Source organism: Anolis carolinensis, chromosome 1 (assembly GCF_035594765.1).
Source record: "Anolis carolinensis isolate JA03-04 chromosome 1, rAnoCar3.1.pri, whole genome shotgun sequence".
Classification (NCBI taxonomy): domain Eukaryota; kingdom Metazoa; phylum Chordata; class Lepidosauria; order Squamata; family Dactyloidae; genus Anolis; species Anolis carolinensis.
This window is the reverse complement of record NC_085841.1, coordinates 204,271,165-204,290,674: the sequence shown is the minus strand read 5'-3', so window position 1 is coordinate 204,290,674 and position 19,510 is coordinate 204,271,165. Positions and strand designations below refer to the sequence as shown.

Here is a 19,510-nt window from a genome sequence, read left to right as displayed (position 1 = left end):
GACGAGGCTTTCACATTTGCTGAGTGTGCTCATCCTTGAGCTTTATTGGTGAATGTCAAAATGTCCTGACATACTTGCATTCTACAAACTTCAGAATGACCTGTAAGTGGCAGTGTTCACTGAGTCTGTGACATTTGCTGTTTTTCAGAATGCTGATCTACCATTAAAATGGAATTAGTTCACATTGAATAGGAGAGTGAGAGAAAAGAAAACCACTTGTTCTATACATAGAATGGCAGATTGCTGAATCATATAGCCTGATGCTCTAGAAAGTGGAAAAAAATGGTAGTGTAACCAGAAAATACCATATTTATTTATTTATTTCAATTATTTATACCCCGCCCTTCTCACCCGAGGGGACTCAGGGCGGCTTACAAGTGGCAATTGATGCCGTTACACTGATATACAATGAACTAAAACGTTAAAACAGTTAAAACAGTAATAAAAAACATATACAAAGTTTAAAACAATGCAAAGTGCTTATGCCATTAATCCACCAGACCTTATACAAGAGCCGTAATTGAGACTGCGTCGAAGCCATATATACTTTTGTATAAGACAACCTCATGTGTCAGCTCTTGAAAGCTATAGGACTCAAAGCAGGCTCACACAGGCAGTTCCGTGGAAACGCTTTATTGAAGACCTTCTTTACAAGATGAAAACGAAGCTAGAACTAACGTATTCCCACCAAACCCCGAGTATATCCACCTCCTACCTTCCCTCCTTTCCATATTCACACGTATTTGTTATGTATTCCTTTCCCAGGCTTGAAAAACCAGAGCAGGCCATAAAACCCATCATTTAGATTATCTCCCACCCCCCATTGCTCTGACAGGATGTGGAACGTTCAGTTGTTATGAGTGCTGGGCTTTCACATCCTGACACATGTATAAGTTGTGGGCCGGTTTTGGGGCAAAATCATGGATTTTATATGATCCCTGAATAAATTGATGGTCATTCTGCAGACAGGGGGAAACAGTGATGCCACTTCAGTGGGCTAGCTGTCCCTGGCCACCAACATATCCCCATCTAGGTATTGAAAAAGTGCTGCGACAGCAGAGAAAAGAGGTTGATATTTCTTTTAGATTCTCCCAGGATGGACTTAGGGCCCTTCCAGACAGACTCATATCCTGGTCTCGTTTTTACCTGAGGTATCCAAATGATGCCTCAGGTAAAACTGAATTAATCCGGAGTTTGCGCCGGATTAATTTGCCACCTGGAAAGATCCGGACTTTAAGCTAAGGTCTGGATTTTTTGCAAGTGAGGGATCTTTGGGGATTCCGCAATCTCAGGGGTCAATCCCCACAGCAATCCCAGTTCTTTGGGCTCCTGGATTTCCCTCCTCTCCGCCCATCCTGATGCATCATTTCTGCATATCAGGAAAGCTCTCTGGGAGGGCCTTTGCTGCTGGCAGGCTCCTTATATATATATTTTGGGGGAAAATGGGGGACTGGAGAGTGGCTGGATGCCCTTTGGTAGACCTGGGAGGGCATCTAGCCACCCCCTCCTGGAAATCCCAGGATTGTGCAAGAGTGTGAGGACTAAATGTCAGGAATAATAATAATAATAATAATAATAATAATAATAATAATAATAATAATAATAATAAAAACTTTATTTATACCCCGCCACCATCTCCCTGCAGGGACTCGGGGCGGCTTACATGGGGCAGAGGCCCAAACAACATATAACAAAACATAGACAACATAATACAAATCACACTATAAAAAGATAAAACAGTAATACAATATATCAATTAAAACAAAAATACAGGATAAAAAATTGCATTTAAAACACATAAATGGTAAAATCGTAATAAAAACGGGATAGATTATTAAAAACCCTCTGGGGCTGATTAATTATTGACTGTATCTCCAAAGGCCAGCCGAAACATCCAAGTCTTCAGTTGTTTCCTGAAGGAAGGTAGAGAACTGGGTATAAATAATCCAGATCCTTCCAGAATTTAGTTAAGTGTAAAAGGGCCCTTAGCTCTGGCCAGGGTTTTCGGAGGGTGCGGGAACTAAATACCAGGAGGAACTTGGTTTAAATAACCCAGTTCCTTCTGGGATTATGGGCCTTTCCACACAGCCCCATAATCCAGAATATTAAGGCAGAAATCCCACAATATCTACTTTGAATTGGGCTATCTGAGTCCACACCCCCTCGATGGATTGTCACCTTGCCGTGGTGAGGGGGCTTGCGTGTTCCGATGAACCTGTGGGCACTGGAGTGATGCACTCCCAGGAGTGGCCGCAGGGGAGGTTCCAGACCAAGCACAATCCGAAGACCCAAAGACCTCAACGGCGGAGCAGGCGGAGGATAACATGGTACATGTTACAACGGCTGTGAAGGCGGAAGAAGGCTGCAACAGACTGAGAAGCCACTGTCGTTGTGTTAACCACACCACTGCTGGAACCTCACTCTGTGAAGACTGTGTGTTGACCGGCCGTGCACCGACCTCCACACATTAAAAAAAATCACGCACAGGCGTCTTCCAACAAAAATAAAAACAAACCTACAAAAGTCCCATGGCGATCAGCGAGTGGCGACGGGGGCAGGACTGTGAAATCTGGAAGCCCCTAGTCACAGACTGGCACATGGGCGGTGGATATGGACTCAGTCGTTCTACCTCAAGGACCGAGGCAGTTGAGTAGTCCGGCAGCTGTATCCATGACTGAGCAGCCCTTTTTAGGATCCGCTCTGCTCACCCCACACGGGGAAGGGGCTAGAAAAGGTGCCCTAAACATAGTCTGCCTCTCCTACCCTGACTGGACTGCCGCGTCCAGAGGGGTCACCACTCTGCGGCCAAAAAAGAAAAATGAACTTTGGAACATGGAACGTACGGACATTGTTAGATAACACTGACAGCGAGCGCCCCGAACGCAGGACTGCTCTCATTGCAAGAGAGCTGGGACGCTTCAAGATCGACATAGCAGCCCTTCAGGAGACCCGGAGAGCAGGAGAGGGGCAGCTGAAGGAAGAAAAGGGAGGCTACACCTTCTTCTGGAAGGGACTACCTGAAGAAGAGCGAAGAAGAATACACGGAGTTGGCTTTGCTATCAGAAACGACCTGGTGAAGCACCTGACTGAAGCACCCACTGGCATCAACGAACGACTTTCAACCCTCCGAATTAACCTTGCCAAAAACCAACAGGCAACCATCATATGCGCCTATGCACCAACTCTAGATGCTGACGAAGACATCAAGGAAAAATTTTACTGTCAGCTGGATACCATCCTATCGGAGATACCTAAGGAGGACAAAATCATCCTCCTGGGGGACTTTAACGCAAGAGTCGGAAGGGACTCTGACCTGTGGCCAGGGATCATAGGAAAAGACGGGGTCGGAAACAGCAACTCGAATGGCATCTTGCTTCTCACCAAATGCGGAGAGCACAACCTTGTCATCACCAACACGCTCTTCCGCCAGAAAAACAAGCTCAAGACATCATGGAAGCACCCTCGGTCAAAGCATTGGCACCTCCTGGACTATGTTATCACACGTGCCAGAGACCGCCGCGATGTGCTTCTCACAAGAGCCATGACAGGTACTGATGACTGCTGGACAGACCACAGGCTAATCCGATCCACGATGGCTATCAAGATCGTCCCCAAACGCAGACTCCAAGGAAGGAAAACAAGGCGAAAAATGAACACCCAAGCCCTTCAGGTGCCCTCCAAACGAGCCCTTCTCCAAACAACACTCAAAGATCATCTACCCACAGAACACCCCGAAAATGTTGAGGAACATTGGAACAAACTGAAGACCTCCATCATCACAGCCTGCGAAGAAAGCATTGGATACCTAACTAAGAAACATCAAGACTGGTTTGATGATAACGACAAAGAGATCCAACAGCTGATTGATAACAAAAGGAAAGCCTTCCAAACATGGCAGAGAGACACCAACTGTGCTGCCAAGAAAAAGATCTATGCCAGTGCAAAAGCCGAGGTCCAAAGAAGGACCAGAGAACTCAAGAACATCTGGTGGACAAAGAAGGCTGAAGAAATCCAACACCTTGCAGATACCCATGACGCTCAGGGATTTTTCAAAGCCACAAAGATCATTTATGGACCAAGAAACCATGGCATACAGCCCCTACGCTCATCAGATGGAACCAAAATTCTGAAGGACAAAACATCAATTGCACTACGTTGGAAAGAGCACTACCAGAACCTGCTGAATCGCAGCTCCAATGTGGCCGAAGAGACCCTCTCACAAATCCCGCAACAACAAACCAGGGATGAGCTTGCAGCACTGCCTAGTTTGGAAGAAGTCAGCAATGCCATCAGCCAACAAAAAAACAACAAAGCTAGCGGACCTGATGGGATTCCCGCTGAAATCTTCAAAGAGGGTGGACCTGAGCTGATGCAACAACTCCACCAGCTTATTGAAAAGGTGTGGATGACCGAGAAAATCCCAGCAGACTTCAAGGATGCCACCATCATCACCCTTTTCAAGAAAGGGGACAGAACAGACTGCGGGAACTATCGTGGTATCTCCCTTCTAACCTCCGCCGGGAAAATCCTCGCAAGAATCCTTGCAAACCGCCTTCTCCCTGTCTCAGAAGACACCCTCCCAGAATCCCAGAATGGCTTCCGCCCCTCCAGAGGAACAGTGGACATGATCTTCACTGCTCGACAGCTCCAAGAAAAATGCAGGGAACAAAACCAACCTCTGTACATGGCATTCATTGACCTTGCAAAGGCATTCGACACAGTGAATCGCAGCGCTCTCTGGACCATCCTCCAAAAAATCGGGTGCCCTGACAAATTTGTGAACATCCTGCGGCTCCTCCATGATGACATGATGGCAACAGTCTTGGACAGCAACGGCTCCCAAAGTGACCCATTTAAGGTTGAATCAGGTGTCAAGCAGGGATGTGTTATTGCCCCCACCTTATTTTCCATCTTCATCGCTATGATACTTCACCTTGTTGATGGGAAGCTTCCCACCGGAGTGGAAATCATCTATCGGACAGATGGCAAGCTATTTAACCTCAGCAGACTGAGAGCCAAAACCAAGGTCACCACAACATCTGTTATAGAACTCCAATATGCTGATGACAACGTAGTCTGTGCGCGTTCAGAAGAAGACCTACAAGCCACTCTAAACACCTTCGCAGAAGCATACGAGAAGCTCGGCCTCTCACTGAACATCGAGAAAACCAAAGTGCTCTTCCAACAGGCACCAGCTAATCCCTCTGCAAAGCCAGGAATACAGCTTAACGGTGCAACATTAGAAAATGTTGACCATTTCCGCTACCTTGGTAGCCACCTCTCCACAAAAGTCAACATCGACACTGAAATACAACACCGCCTGAGCTCTGCGAGTGCAGCATTTTTCCGTATGAAGCAGAGAGTGTTCGATGACCGGGACATCCGTAGAGAGACCAAGGTGCTTGTTTATAAAGCCATTGTCCTCCCAACCCTGCTCTATGCCTGCGAAACGTGGACTGTGTACAGACGTCACACCAAACTCCTGGAGCGTTTCCATCAGCGTTGTCTCAGGAAAATCCTGCAAATCTCTTGGGAAGACAGGCGGACAAATGTCAGCGTGCTTGAGGAAGCAAAGACCACCAGCATTGAAGCGATGCTCTTACGCCATCAACTCCGTTGGACTGGCCACGTTGTCCGAATGCCCGATCACCGTCTCCCAAAGCAGCTCCTCTACTCTGAACTCAAGAATGGGAAACGGAATGTTGGAGGGCAGGAAAAGAGATTTAAAGATGGGCTCAAAGCCAACCTTAAAAACTGTGGCATAGACACTGAGAACTGGGAAGCCCTGGCCCTTGAGCGCTCTAATTGGAGGTCAGCTGTGACCAGCAGTGCTGCGGAGTTTGAAGAGGCACGAACGGAGGGCTTAAGGGAGAAACGTGCCAAGAGGAAGGAGCGTCAAGCTAACCCCGACCGGGACCGCCTTCCACCTGGAAACCGATGTCCTCACTGCGGGAGAATATGCGGGTCAAGAATCGGTCTCTTCAGTCACCTAAGAACACACGCCCAAGATACCAAGGTTGGAAGACCATCGTCCTCGAACGTCGAGGGATCGCCTAAGTAAGTAACTGAGTCCACACTGCCATATATTCCAGTTCAAATCAGAAAATGTGGGATTTTTTTTCAACTGTGTGGAAGGGGCCTTAGTTAAGTGTAAAAAGGCAGCCCAGTGATTCTGGCCATGAAAGCCTTTGACAACAGAAGCTCTTGCCTTTCCTCAAAGAAGGCGATTTTTGTTTTCTGATAAGATTTAGGGGCAGTACATTGACTCATAGATAAGTTGGTACAGGTCTTTTGAGTTGATTTTTTGACAAAAATGTCTAGACTTAAATATGAATATATAGAGTAATAAGATACAGTAACAGGCTTTTGAAAAGGTATAAGAAAGGATAAGAAATTATCCTCTTGTCTTTGTGTGCTGATTGCCCATTTTTGACCATGGATTGAAATTACTATTTAATAAGGCAGTTAGTATATGCCTCTGGTGGCACAGCGGATTAAACTGCTGAGCTGCTGAACTTGCTGACTGAAAGGTTGGTGGTTTGAATCCGTGGAGCGGAGTGAGCTCCCGCTGTTAGCCCCAGCTTCTGCCAACCTAGCAGTTTGAAAACATGCAAATGTGAGTACATCAATAGATACCACTCCGGCGGGAACGTAACGGCACTCCGTGCAGTCATGCTGGCCACATGACCTTGGAGGTGTCTACGGACAACGCCAGCTCTTCGGCTTAGAAATGGAGAGAGCACCAACCTCCAGAGTCAGACACTACTAGACTTAATGTCAGAAGAAAGCCTTCACCTTTACCTTATATGTATGTGTTATATTTTTTTAAATCTATATGTGAGAATACAATCATGAAAACTACATGATCTTAGTAAGAAATGTCTGGTTTCAAATGTGGTTCAGGAACAGGGTTCAAATTACCACTTGGCCTTGGGAAAACAATAAACAAGTCATATTCTCTCAGCCTCAGAGGAAGGCCAAAGAAATCTCCTCTGAAACATTTTTTTCCAGGAAAACCCTGTGATAGATTCACCTTAGGGTTGTCGTAAGTTGAAAATAATTTAAAGGCATACAACAATTAGAATCCCTGAAACTGGCATCGTATCCACATTAACTTGCGAGCAAGCTCTATTGGACCAATTATGGTTTATAACTGAGTACTATATACTGTGGATTCTGTAAATTTAATATTTGTAGACAGTTAAGATGATACTTAGGTGAGAAAAGAATATGTGGGGAAAAAACAGGGAGAAAATGTGATAAATGCTGAATTTCTTGCAAGAATTAGAAGATAACTTTGCTTAGATTAATATGTGGAAGTATAACTGAGATGAGGTCCATAAGACCCCTTCTGTACTGCCATATAATCCAGATTATCAAAACAGATGATTCACATTATCTGTTTTGGACTGGATGATATGAGTCTACACTGCCATATAATCCAGTTTAAAGCAAATAATCTGGATTTTATAGGGCAGTGTAGAAGGGGCCCAAGTGTATGAATTATGAAGATAGAAGACTTCAAAACCCTCTTTTATGTTTTAAAGGATATCACTGTTGTGAAATCCATGAAGAGTCCTCCTGCTGGCGTGAAGCTTGTGATGGAGACCATTTGCATCCTGAAAGGCATCAAGGCTGATAAAATTCCAGATCCAACAGGCACAGGCAAAAAAATAGAGGATTTCTGGGGTCCAGCTAAGAAACTACTGGGAGATATGAGGTTTCTACAGTCGCTTCATGAATATGACAAGGACAACATCCCCCCAGCTTACATGAACATCATCAGAAAGCAGTACATCACCAACCCTGAGTTTGTTCCTGAGAAGATTCGAAATGCTTCAACGGCTGCCGAAGGGCTGTGCAAATGGGTCATTGCCATGGATTCCTATGATAAGTAAGGACTTAAGCAAAAGCAGACTATGAATGGGAGTGGTTGGGTTGTCCCGTCACTATATTCTCCCTTATCCCTACTTTTCCAGGCTGAAGAATATTCCAGGAAAAGGCTTTTATGCTGTAATTTTCACGAGAAGAGAAAATATTGTGATATTACTTTATTTTTATTTTTAGATGGTGAATAGGGCTAAGGAGACTAGCACCCCAACAGCCACTGTTAGTCGTTAAAGGGTCATTGGTTCTGGTGAAACCATCAGCCTCGTTTTGCAGATTTGTTATTTTACTGCCAATGGACATAGAGAGGGTATACGTGGGAATGATTTTTTTTCTGAGTACACACAAGATTGACCTTCTCTATTTATGCTAAATGTCCATATTTATGTAGGATGCTGGCCTATACACCCATCCTGTTGTGGTTGATAGGTGTGATCCTCATGAGTCAGATTTTGACAAAAAGTAGGACATTATCACATTACAACAAAAAATGAATTATTTTTTGGGGGGGATCTTCCACTCATACTTTGGTCCAGTATCCCAGTATTCTAAAGTCTGGTGGGGACAGGAACATTGGTCTTACTTGTGATACATTCATTTCCAGCTGATAAGGGACTAGCTTATTTATTTATTTACAGTATTTATATTCCGCCCTTCTCACCTCAAAGGGGACTCAGGGCAGATCACAGAACATACATATGTGGCAAACATTCAATGCCATTTATACACTGACAAGACAGACCATTATACATAGATAGAGGTGTATATAGGCTGTTCCTATCTTCAGCATCTTGAAGGCTTGTGCTCAATTCTGGCCATGAGTGGGTGGGTGGGGGGTGCTGTTGCTCCATCACCCTACCAAAGAGCTTTGTACCTATTTATCTATTCACATTTAGCTTTTGAACTGCTATGTAGGCAGAAGCAGGACTAAAGGCCAGGAGATCACCTTGACCCAGGCTTTGAACTGTCAATCTTTTGATTGACAAGATTTACTGCAGCTGTTGGTTTAACCTGCTGTGCTAAAGCCTGAGACCTCCATCCATTCTGTGGGTGGAGATGTCATTTGTTTCAAATCTCAAAATGTCTTGGGCCTGGGTTGTTGTATGTTTTTCGGGCTGTATGGCCATGTTCTAGAAATATTCTCTCCTGACGTTTCGCCCACATCTATGGCAGGCATCCTCAGAAGTTGTGAGGTATGGAGAAATTCAGCAAGGGAGGTTTATATATATCTGTGGGAAGTCCAGGGTGAGGGAAGGACTCTTGTCAGTTGGAGGCCAGCGTGAATGTTTATTTATTTATTTATTTATTTATTTACAGCATTTATATTCCGCCCTTCTCACCCCAAAGGGGACTCAGGGCAGATCACATTACATATATAGGCAAACATTCAATGCCTTTTTAAACATAGAACAAAGACAAGACAAACATAGGCTCCGAGCGGGCCTCAAACTCATGACCTCCTGGTCAGAGTGATTCATTGCAGCTGGTTGCAGCTGGCTTGCTCTCCCGCCTGCGCCACAGCCTGGGCCCTTGTTGCAGTTAATCACCCTAATTTGCATTGAATGGGTTCATCTACTGGCTACTTTCTGCCTGGGGGCATCCTTTGTTAGCTGCCCCTAGTTCCCATGTTCCCATGCAGAAAGTAGCCAGTAGATGAAGCCATTCAATGCAAATTAGGGTGATTAACTGCAACATTCACGCTGGCCTCCAACTGACAAGAGTTCTTCCCTCACCCTGGACTTCCCACAGATATAGATAAACCTTCCTTGCTGAGTTTCTCCATACCTCACAACCTCTGAGGATGCCTGCCATAGATGTGGGCGAAATGTCAGGAGAGAATACTTCTGGAACATGGCCATACAACCCGAAAAACATACAACAACCCTGTGATCCCGGCCATGAAAGCCTTCGACAACACACTGTCTTGGGCCTGTTCTGATACTTTGCATAACACCTGATTGGTGCGGTGGTGTCACAAAATTATATGTGTCTGCAACCCATATGCAGAAAATATGTGACGTGGTCTAGTAGTGTCTTCATGTAGATGCGTAAGGGCAGAATACTTGACATTTTATACTTAAATCTATAGGGTTGCTAAGGTTGTTGCCCCTAAGAAGATAAAGCTCAATGCCGCCGAAGCGGAACTGAAAGTTGCTATGGATGGTTTAAGGAAGAAACAAGCAGCTCTAAAAGAAGTTCAGGATAAGCTTGCTCTACTACAGTTGACGTTAGAACAAAAGAAGCAGGAGAAAGCAGACCTGGAGAACCAGGTACATAACATACATATTCAAAGAGTTGATAAATGTGCTTATGACAGTTCTTTCCAAGGGGCTTCTTTTGTTTTTCTATTTTAAATTTAGTTGGTATTGAAATTAGAATAATTCTCCTATCTTAAATTTTGCCTAGCTCAAATCCTGATTCCCTCCCCATTAAAATCTGTATACAGTGTTCCCTCACTACTTCACTTTTCGTGGACTCGTTGTTTTGTGGTTTTTTAATAAACACTAAAATAATATTATAAATCATAAAAAATATTATTTACAGTGGCGGCGGTCTCAGTCGGGTGTGGACGACGGGGCGGAGAAGGAGCCCAAACGGCAGCGGGAAGAGAAGGAGGCGGCGCCATGTTCCCCTGCCTCTTTCTTCCCTTCTTCCCTCCCTCTTTCTACTTTCTTCCTAAGGAGAAGCCTAGCGTCCCTACTTTGCGGATTTTCACTTATTGCGGTTATTCCTGGAACATGACATAAGTGAGGGAACACTGTACACTTTTGTATCCATATCTCCTAGCATAAGCATTTTTGTCTTTATTTCCCAGATTGTTGTTTGTATTGCCAGGGATTTAACACAATTGCACAAAGGCTATGGAATGACCTCTTAATGGAACCAAAAAGTGATTATGCAATTCACTATGTATTTTTTTTTTTTTGCAATCGGCAAATCCTATGGCACATATTAAAATAATTCATACTTATAAAAACAGTGTACAACCCATAGTTTAAAATCTACTAGGATACTTCTGATCATCAGGACCTCTTTTTTATTAGCTGATAATAAATTTTCCTGCTTCTTGCAGGGGGTTGGACTGGATGGCCCATGAGGTCTCTTCCAACTCTATGATTCTATGATTCTATGTTGACCCACGTCAGACATATGTAGCAAATCAAGGGTGATTACAAAGTTTGAAAAACGTTCTGTTCCTGGTTTGAAAGTATTATTTCCTGTTTAATTGTACTGTATTTACTTTGAAAGTAATTTTTATACTCCAGAAATTTCATTTTTGTGGCTGTCACAAACTATGTTAAATTGGTTGAAACTCAATGAGATATTCATTGAAAAGCCATAGTAAAATGTGCTGCAGGATGTCCTACAAAAACGAAGTGTTTACAGTTGAATAAACTTTCCCCATATTTCTATGATAGAACTAATTAGGAAATGGCATTTATAATCCAGGAACAAAAATCACGTTACGTAGTGACATCATATGATCCTCCAGATGTGGTCAGACTGCAACTTTCAGTATTCCTCACCATTGGCTATGTTAGGATTTGCAGTCTGACAAAATCTGAAAGCCTATATGATTCTCATCCCTGTGCTAAATTCTAGATAGGTAGAGACCCCCCCCCCAACAACTCCCATAATGTTAGACCTCGGGGTCATCCATTTAAACTAATTGGAAGAAGATTCAGGAATAACAAGAAAGTATGTTACATAATGAATAGCTTAATTAACTCCTGGCTTCTAGGAGTTGTGGAGTTGGCTGTTGCTTTCATTTACTTTAAAAGTGATCCAGTGAATCCATGAAGGAAAGGTCTGTCAATTTATAGACTGTTCCAATGTCTAAATGAGGGGAAAAAAACAATGAATGAAGGCTTGGCTTCCTGTGGGCATTTCAGAGTTTGGGTGTGAAGCAATTAAAATAACAAAAGTATCTGTAATTTTTTCATTTTTTCCGATAAAGATGGGATAACATGATTTTTGTAAGGGAGTGCAACAATTTGTAACCGCATTTCCCCATGTAGAACAAGTAATATTTTCTCCAAAAATATAATCTGGGTGCAGTTTAGCTTTTTTAGGATTGGGATATTCTGAAGGAACCTGGGGAAGTTCTTGCTGTTATTCATGTGTTATTTTACTGATATTTATGTGAAGAATGTCTAAAAGTAATTTATTAATAACCAGCTATTGAGTAAGTAATGTACAGCACTACTACCCTGTTTCCCCGAAAATAAGACACCCCCCAAAAATAAGAGCTAGTAGAGGTTTTGCTGAATTGCTAAATATAAGGCCTCCCCCGAAGGTAAAACCTAGCAAAGTTTTTGTTTGGAAGCATAACCACCGAACAGAACACCAGAGCATGCAGGATTGGTAAATGTACATACCAGCTGTACATGGAAATAATGGTAGTAACAAGACATTCTTGACAGGAGTCACAGTTTGTCTGGTTTGGTTATGTTGGCTTGTGATGACAACTACTTTACAGTATATAATAAATAATAAATGTTCATTTTTTTGTTCAACAATAAATGTGAATTCTTCTTCATGGAAAAATAAGACATCCCCTGAAAATAAGACCTAGCACATCTTTGGGAGCAAAAAATAATATAAGACACGGTCTTATTTTCGGGGAAACACGATAACCCTAATTTTAATATAATACTTGTAAAGAAATGAATATTCTAAGTCCTGAGATGGCTTGTAGTGGCATGTTATGTAATATGACGTTGTAATAAGCAAATCCTATACATTGAAGGTAGCAGAATCCTTTTAAATTTTGGAATCTACCCAGGGTCATCTCTGACTGGACAAGAGACTGCCAGCAAGTACCAGCTGCTGTTGGCTTTATTTAATAGGAAGGCAAGGGCAAACCATCTCTGAAGATTCCTTGCATAAGAACGTTGTATGAAGTTCATGGGCTCTCCATAAGTTGACATGTGCCTTAAAGTCACACTTACACAATGGCGGGTTTTTGGGGTGGAACAGAATTACAAGCAAAACAAAATATAGGTCATGAAAAAAGATATCCAATGGAATACTAGATGTTTATTGCAGATGCAGATAACATGCAGCATCCTGTTCCCACTTATTTTTGAGGCTTCCAGCAGTTCTTCTGTTGTTGTTGTGTACCTTCAAGTCATTTCTGATGTTTGGCAACCCTAAGACAAGTCGTATCATGGAGTTTCCTGAGGCCGAGAGTGTGAAACTCACTAAGGTCACTCTATGGGTTTCCATTTCTGTGTTCTCAAATAATATACTGTATCCAGGTTGGTTCATCAAGTGCTCTGCTATGGCTGATTTCTCTGGTTGAATCAGTCTGCAGTGCCTTTCATGTTCCTTGATTCGTGTTTGGGCAATGCTGCATTTGGTGGTCCCTATGTAGACTTGTCCACAGCTGCATGGTATCCGGTATACTCCTGCAGAGGTGAGAGGATTCCTCTTGTCCTTTGCTGAACATAGCATTTGTTGGATTTTCTTCGTGGGTCTGTAGATAGTTTGTAAGTTGTGTTTCTTCATCAGCTTGCCTATGCGGTCAGTAGTTCCCTTGATGTATGGTAAGAACATTTTTCCTCTGGGTGGATCTTTGTCTTTACTCTCATGGCTTGTTCTTGGCCTTACAGCTCTTCTGATGTCTGTGGTGGAGTATCCATTGGCCTGTAGAGCTCAGTTTAGGTGGTTTAGTTCACTTTGGAGGAGGTGGAGTTTGCAGATTCTTTTTGCACCATTTGCCAAGGGTTTAATTGTGTTTCTTTTTTCACTTGAGTGAGGGTTGGAATTTTTATATAGTTATCTATCTGTGTGTAGGTTTTCTGTAAACTGTGTGGCCCAACTATTGATTGGGTTTGCGGATGACTAAGACATCTAGAAATGGCAGTCTTCCTTCGTTTTCTTTTTCCATGGTGAATTGGATGTTTGGGTGGATGCGAATCCTTTTTATCTCAAGACATTGTCTATCTTAACAATTAGGGTTCACGTTGGTTTTGGCTTTATATTGGTCCAAAGGGAGAGAGAGGCCCATCTTCTGTCTCTTTAAGTCTGATTTAATTCTGCTGAATTTGGGAAAAAGCAAACGTGGAAATGAGTTATTTGTGAATATGCCAATGCCTGCTCCTGGATTGCTTTTTTTCACCTCTTTGCCCAATAGGTAGGTGAAGATATATGTGGAATGGCCTGATTGGTTCCTTGCCAACTCCAAGGCTTTGCACAATTTCTGCTGTCTCTCACATTGGTAGACATTATTTAAAAAATAAACCACAAGATAGGAAATTCAATATACATTCCATATCCATGTGAAAGTGACCTTCCTATGTCAGCATCAAGCGCTCGTGAGATATCTATTGCTTGTTTGGATGCTATTGTTTTTTATACCACATATAAATCCATTATCAATTGCACATTTTCAGACTGAAGGCAATAATTTATTTGAAGGAAAGAAGAATGGAATTGCCATAGACCTTGCTGTGTTCAGACATGACTATCCGTCACACACATTTTCTTTCCCCCTTTTCCACCTTAAAGCTTTAAACCTTCAAACCCACAGGCCATTTATTTTATTGGAAAAGAATGATATTGTCCAGTGAAATCAATACATCTATAGTAGTTCTCAGATGCATTGAAAACAAAAGAAGTAACAATTTGCAGTCACAAAATTTGTGATGGTTAAAGTTTGTATTTTGGTTTCCAGGTTGACCTGTGCAGCAAAAAGCTTGACCGAGCAGAAAAATTGCTTGGAGGCCTTGGAGGTGAGAAAACCCGTTGGAGCCAGTCAGCTTTGGAACTGGGAAAGCAATATGTCAACCTGACAGGCGATATCCTGGTTTCATCTGGTATTGTGGCTTACTTGGGAGCCTTCACGTCCAGCTACCGACAGGTAAGGAGCAAAGGAATGACATATCTGCAATCGAAATGCTTCTGCTAGCCCAAGATATGACTGTGAACATATAGATAAATCTCAGTGATTTATTGAACCTGCTCTATGCAAAACTAACAAAATAATTTAATCCAATTGTGACCTACAACTGCTACCATCCTTGACTATAGGTGGCTGGTGGCAGTTTTAGCCTAAAACATCTGGAAATCCATGGTAAATTGGAGATATCAAATGCTAAACTTGAGATTTCCTGCATGTAAAATCTTTTCTACCATGAAGCTTTGGTTAAAGCTGTAGCTCAGTGACTTTGGACTTCATCCCATGGGAGAAATAAAGCGTTTGTTTTTTTCCTTAAGCTTCACAACGCTCTGTTTGGAAATTAAACGGATGGTTTTCCTATTCCCATCACCTAGTTTCCCTCTTTCCACTTTCTTTTCTAATTATCCATTGCCTTCTCATCATAAGGAAAACATATTTCTTCTCCCACTGTAACCTCCGCCGTTTTCTTTATATAAATTGCTGTTCCTTCCTCCTTGGAGCCCATCCCGGCTCTTCTCTCCATGATGACGTTATTAGTATGTTTACAAGCAGGCCAGGGGAATTCCCATCACATGGTAAATTGAGATTTTTTTATACATCTCTACACGGGGAATTGAAAAGAAGTAAATTGCCAATTAATTTAGGAACCATAGGAAGAAATCACACTTTAGAAATGGCAAAATACCTAGAATCCACGATGCATCATGTGATGGGCTGTATTGATAGCCATTTTTTAAATGTGTAGAAACACTGATTCTAGTGCGTGTAATGAAGTCCAGAGTACATGTTTTGCCTTCCCTCTTCAATTTCGGGAAGGGATAGGAGAAATCCCAGTCAGAAACACTCAGAAGTCTTCAACAGTCAGTTCAGAGCAGGCATGGCGGTCCTGCTATTTTGGATTTCAACTCCCAGAAGCCTCAGACAGAACAGCCAATAGCAGGGGATTATGGTTATTGTTTATTTATTTCTTGGATTTTTATCCTGCCATTCTCCCAAACTAGGATTCAAAACGTCATTGTCTTTATCTGCAGTTGATGTTTGGGTAAAATGCATCTTAATACTTTTATGAAACTAGTTTATTACATATAATAGTTATCAGTGGTCTGGTGAAAATAGCTAAATTCAGAAACTTTGCCACTTTTTCAGTTGGCAACTTGTTGGAATCCTACACAGAACTCAGATGATTGGGAGACTCAAGATGTGATTCGAACTGAAATTCCCACAAGCCTCTACTAGAATGAGCAGTTGAAAAGCACAGCCTAAATGACTAAATGCAATTGATCATGGGGGTTGCTATCCCAAACATGTTAGTGGTTCCCCACTCCTGAGATGTGGGCTCTACTGAGTTAGATGGACCAATGCTCTGACTTAGTACAAGGCAACACCCTAGAGAGTCTCATCTATGCTGACTATCGTGCCATCACTGCTCAAGCAGGGAGCTTTGAAATGGTTGAAAAGAAGCTCTCCAAAGCTTTAGGTGCTCTTATTGCCTATTACAGGGAAAACCAGCTGATTCCTAATCCATCTAAAACACAGACATCTTAAGAACAGACAAGCATCTTGAGCTCTAAGAATTACCTGGGAAGACATCCCACTGGAGCATTGCAGCACACCAAAATACCTGGGAGTCACTCTGTCCATACTCTGACTTATAAGAAGCACTGTTTGAATATCAAGCAAAAAGTGGGTGCTAGAAATAATATGATACAAAAGGTGACTGGCACAACCTTGGGGATCACAATCAGACACAGTGAAGACATCTGCTCTTGAGCTTTGCTGCTCTGCTGCTGAATATGCATGCCCAGTGTGGAAAACATCTTACCATGTTAAAATAGTGGCTATGGCTCTTAATGAGACAGGACGTCTACACCCTACACCACTGGAGAAATTATACTGTTTAGCTTGTATTGCACCACCTGACATCCGTTGGGAAGTAGCAGCCAGCAATGAAAGGACCAAGGCTGTGACATCTTCAGCCTATCCCCCATTCGGATATCAGCCAACAAGCCAATGCCTTAAATCAAGAAACAGCTTCCTAAGATCTACAGAGATACATGCAGGAATACCTCAGCAAACAAGAGTCCAAAAGTGGCAGGTTAAAACCCAGAACCTCAATCCGTGGCTGATATTGGATGAGAAATTCCCACCTGGGCACACAGAAGACTTGGTGACTTGGAAGGTGTTGAACAGACTGTGCTCTGGGACCACAAGATCCAGAGCCAATCTTAGGAAATGGGGCTACAAAGTGGAGTCCACAACATGCGAGTGTGGAGAAGAGCAAAGCACAGACCACCTACTACAATGCAACCTGCACCCTGCCACATGCACCAGTGGCACAGCTAACGGTCAAAGGACATTTAGTATAATGTCACATTTTTAACTTTGTGGTTTTTATACATTATAATTGTATTCTCAATTCAGTCCTGACACAATAAATAAATAACACCCTTGATCCCTATAGAGTACACTGTTACTTTTAAGTGTGATAATCCTGAAGAAAGCAACCAAATAGAATATGTGCACATGAAACGGCTAAATCACAGACTGCATGGCTATATCCCTAGGACAAAAACCAGACTGATCAGAAATTCAAGATTTTTCCATATGTTGCATCCCAGCTATTTTGTCTAATCTCCACCCACTTCTTTAGCTGATTAAAAGCATGGCAACCAAATATCTGTAACTATGAGTAACATTAGTCAAACCACCGCATTTTATTTTCTTTGTCTAAATTTATTACTAGGAACCATTTGGACAAGAAAACTTTTGAATGTCTAAACATTTTTAAATATGCTAAATATTTACTGAATTCCCCATTATATTGTACAGGACTTCCGCACACTTGCATTTCTGAAAAAGGATAATGCATTTGAATTTAAGCACATAAAATCTTTCCCAGATAATTTCAACAAACTTATTGGGAGTAGTGGAACTCTAAACTGCTTTCATTGGTTTCAATGGGAATTAGTTATGACTCACTTTAGCTGCATTGGGCTGACATGACTAATAGCTCAAGCTCATGGAGAAACATCTTCATCAATTTCTGTTTCTCTCATCTTTTATTGCTGTACAATCATGTTCTCCTTAATCAGATCAGTGTAGCAATTCTATTAACAGGGCTGAAACATTTGTTCTACAAGTGTTGGGGAAAGGAATAAAAAATATTTTTTTTATGGCCAACCCTACATTCTGCTTTCTTTTATAATGCGTAATTGATGTTATTTCCCTGCCAACTGCAACCAAAAGAAACATTCTTTTCTTCGTTGATTTCTTAATAAGCGTTTGGGATTTCCAAGGTGTAAGTATGAAACACAACAAATAATGTTGCCAAAGGATAACATTAATATTTTAACGGCTTATGTTATAACCAACCAAGATAGTTTATTGTAATTCTCTCTAACTTGATTTTATTAACAAGCAACAGTCAAGTATCCTTAAATAAACATTTTGAGAAAGATAAATCCAGAAATAACTTAGCTGAGGTTATTTTTTAAAGGATATTAAAATTCTTTGAAATTTTTTATTTTGTACTAAGGCCAGTTTCAATGTTTCAGTTCGTTTGTCTAATTTGTTTATTTCCTATATAACCTACTTTAAATGTATCAAGTCCATGTGTCAATTTCCCTAATACCAAAAAGTTTTTACTTTGTTTCATTTAATGTTCTTTAAGGACAATGTAAAGGTACTGAGATTTCATTTTCTGGATGCAAAGAAATGTAGGGGTTGCTGTTTCCATCCATGATAGCTGGAAAATTCAAGAACCAGCCTTTACCAATTTGATGCCTTCTAGATATGTTGGAGCTTCAGCTCCTATTTCTCTTAGGGCTCTTCCACACAGCCATATAACCCAGAATATCAAGGCAGATAATCCACAATATCTGCTTTGAACTGGATTATCTGAGTCTACGCTACCCTATAATTCAGTTCAATATGGATGTTATATAGCTGTGTGGAAAGGGCTGTTGGCCCCTTCTACACTGCCATATAAAATCCAGATTATCTGACTTGAACTGGATTATACGGTAGTGTAGACTCATATAATCCAGTTCAAAGTAGATAATGTGGATTATCTGCTTTGATAATGTGAATTATATGGTTGTGTAGAAGAGGCCTGGGTATGTACCATCGGTAACCCACTCAACTGCCTTTCTCCTTCTGAAACATGCTACTGCTGGAAACATTGAATTCTATAAAAGGGATAGAAGCTGTTGTCCTTATTGAAAGTGTCAGGCATCTTTGGCCTACATGGGAATAATTCACAGTGACATCAGTGAAAAGTTTGAACCAGAATGCTCCGCTTTGTGCTTGTTACTAGGATTGTGCCCAGATCTGCTTTAAAAAACAATCTTTGGTTTATTCTGCTTCTTTGGACACCCGGGCTGTGGCGCAGGCGGGAGAGCAAGCCAGCTGCAATTAACTGCAATGAATCACTCTGACCAGGAGGTCATGAGTTCGAGGCCGCTTGGAGCCTATGTTTGTTTGTCTTTGTTCTATGTTAAAAAGGCATTGAATGTTTGCCTATATGTGTAATGTGATCCGCCCTGAGTCCCCTTTGGGGTGAGAAGGGCGGAATATAAATGCTGTAAATAAATAAATAAATAAATAATGGCAAGGGCTCTGCAGCCATGTTTTTTTTTTGTCTGCAACAGAACAGTGGCTGCCGAAAAATGGCTGCTTTCTGTTTTTTTCGGCTATACGTGGAGTGCAGGGAGGGAGGCA

General features: G+C 42.0%; 1 protein-coding gene across 1 annotated transcript in view; it reads left to right on the top strand.

Moving 5' to 3' along the window:
- Positions 1-19,510, top strand: part of dnah7 (dynein axonemal heavy chain 7) — a gene marked incomplete in the record, with an annotated part of 224,097 nt that overhangs the window by 123,464 nt on the left and 81,123 nt on the right. Inside the window, 3 exon segments of the mRNA XM_062964053.1 lie at positions 7,548-7,894; positions 9,977-10,157; positions 14,567-14,752. Coding sequence (XP_062820123.1) covers positions 7,548-7,894; positions 9,977-10,157; positions 14,567-14,752 — 714 coding nt within the window.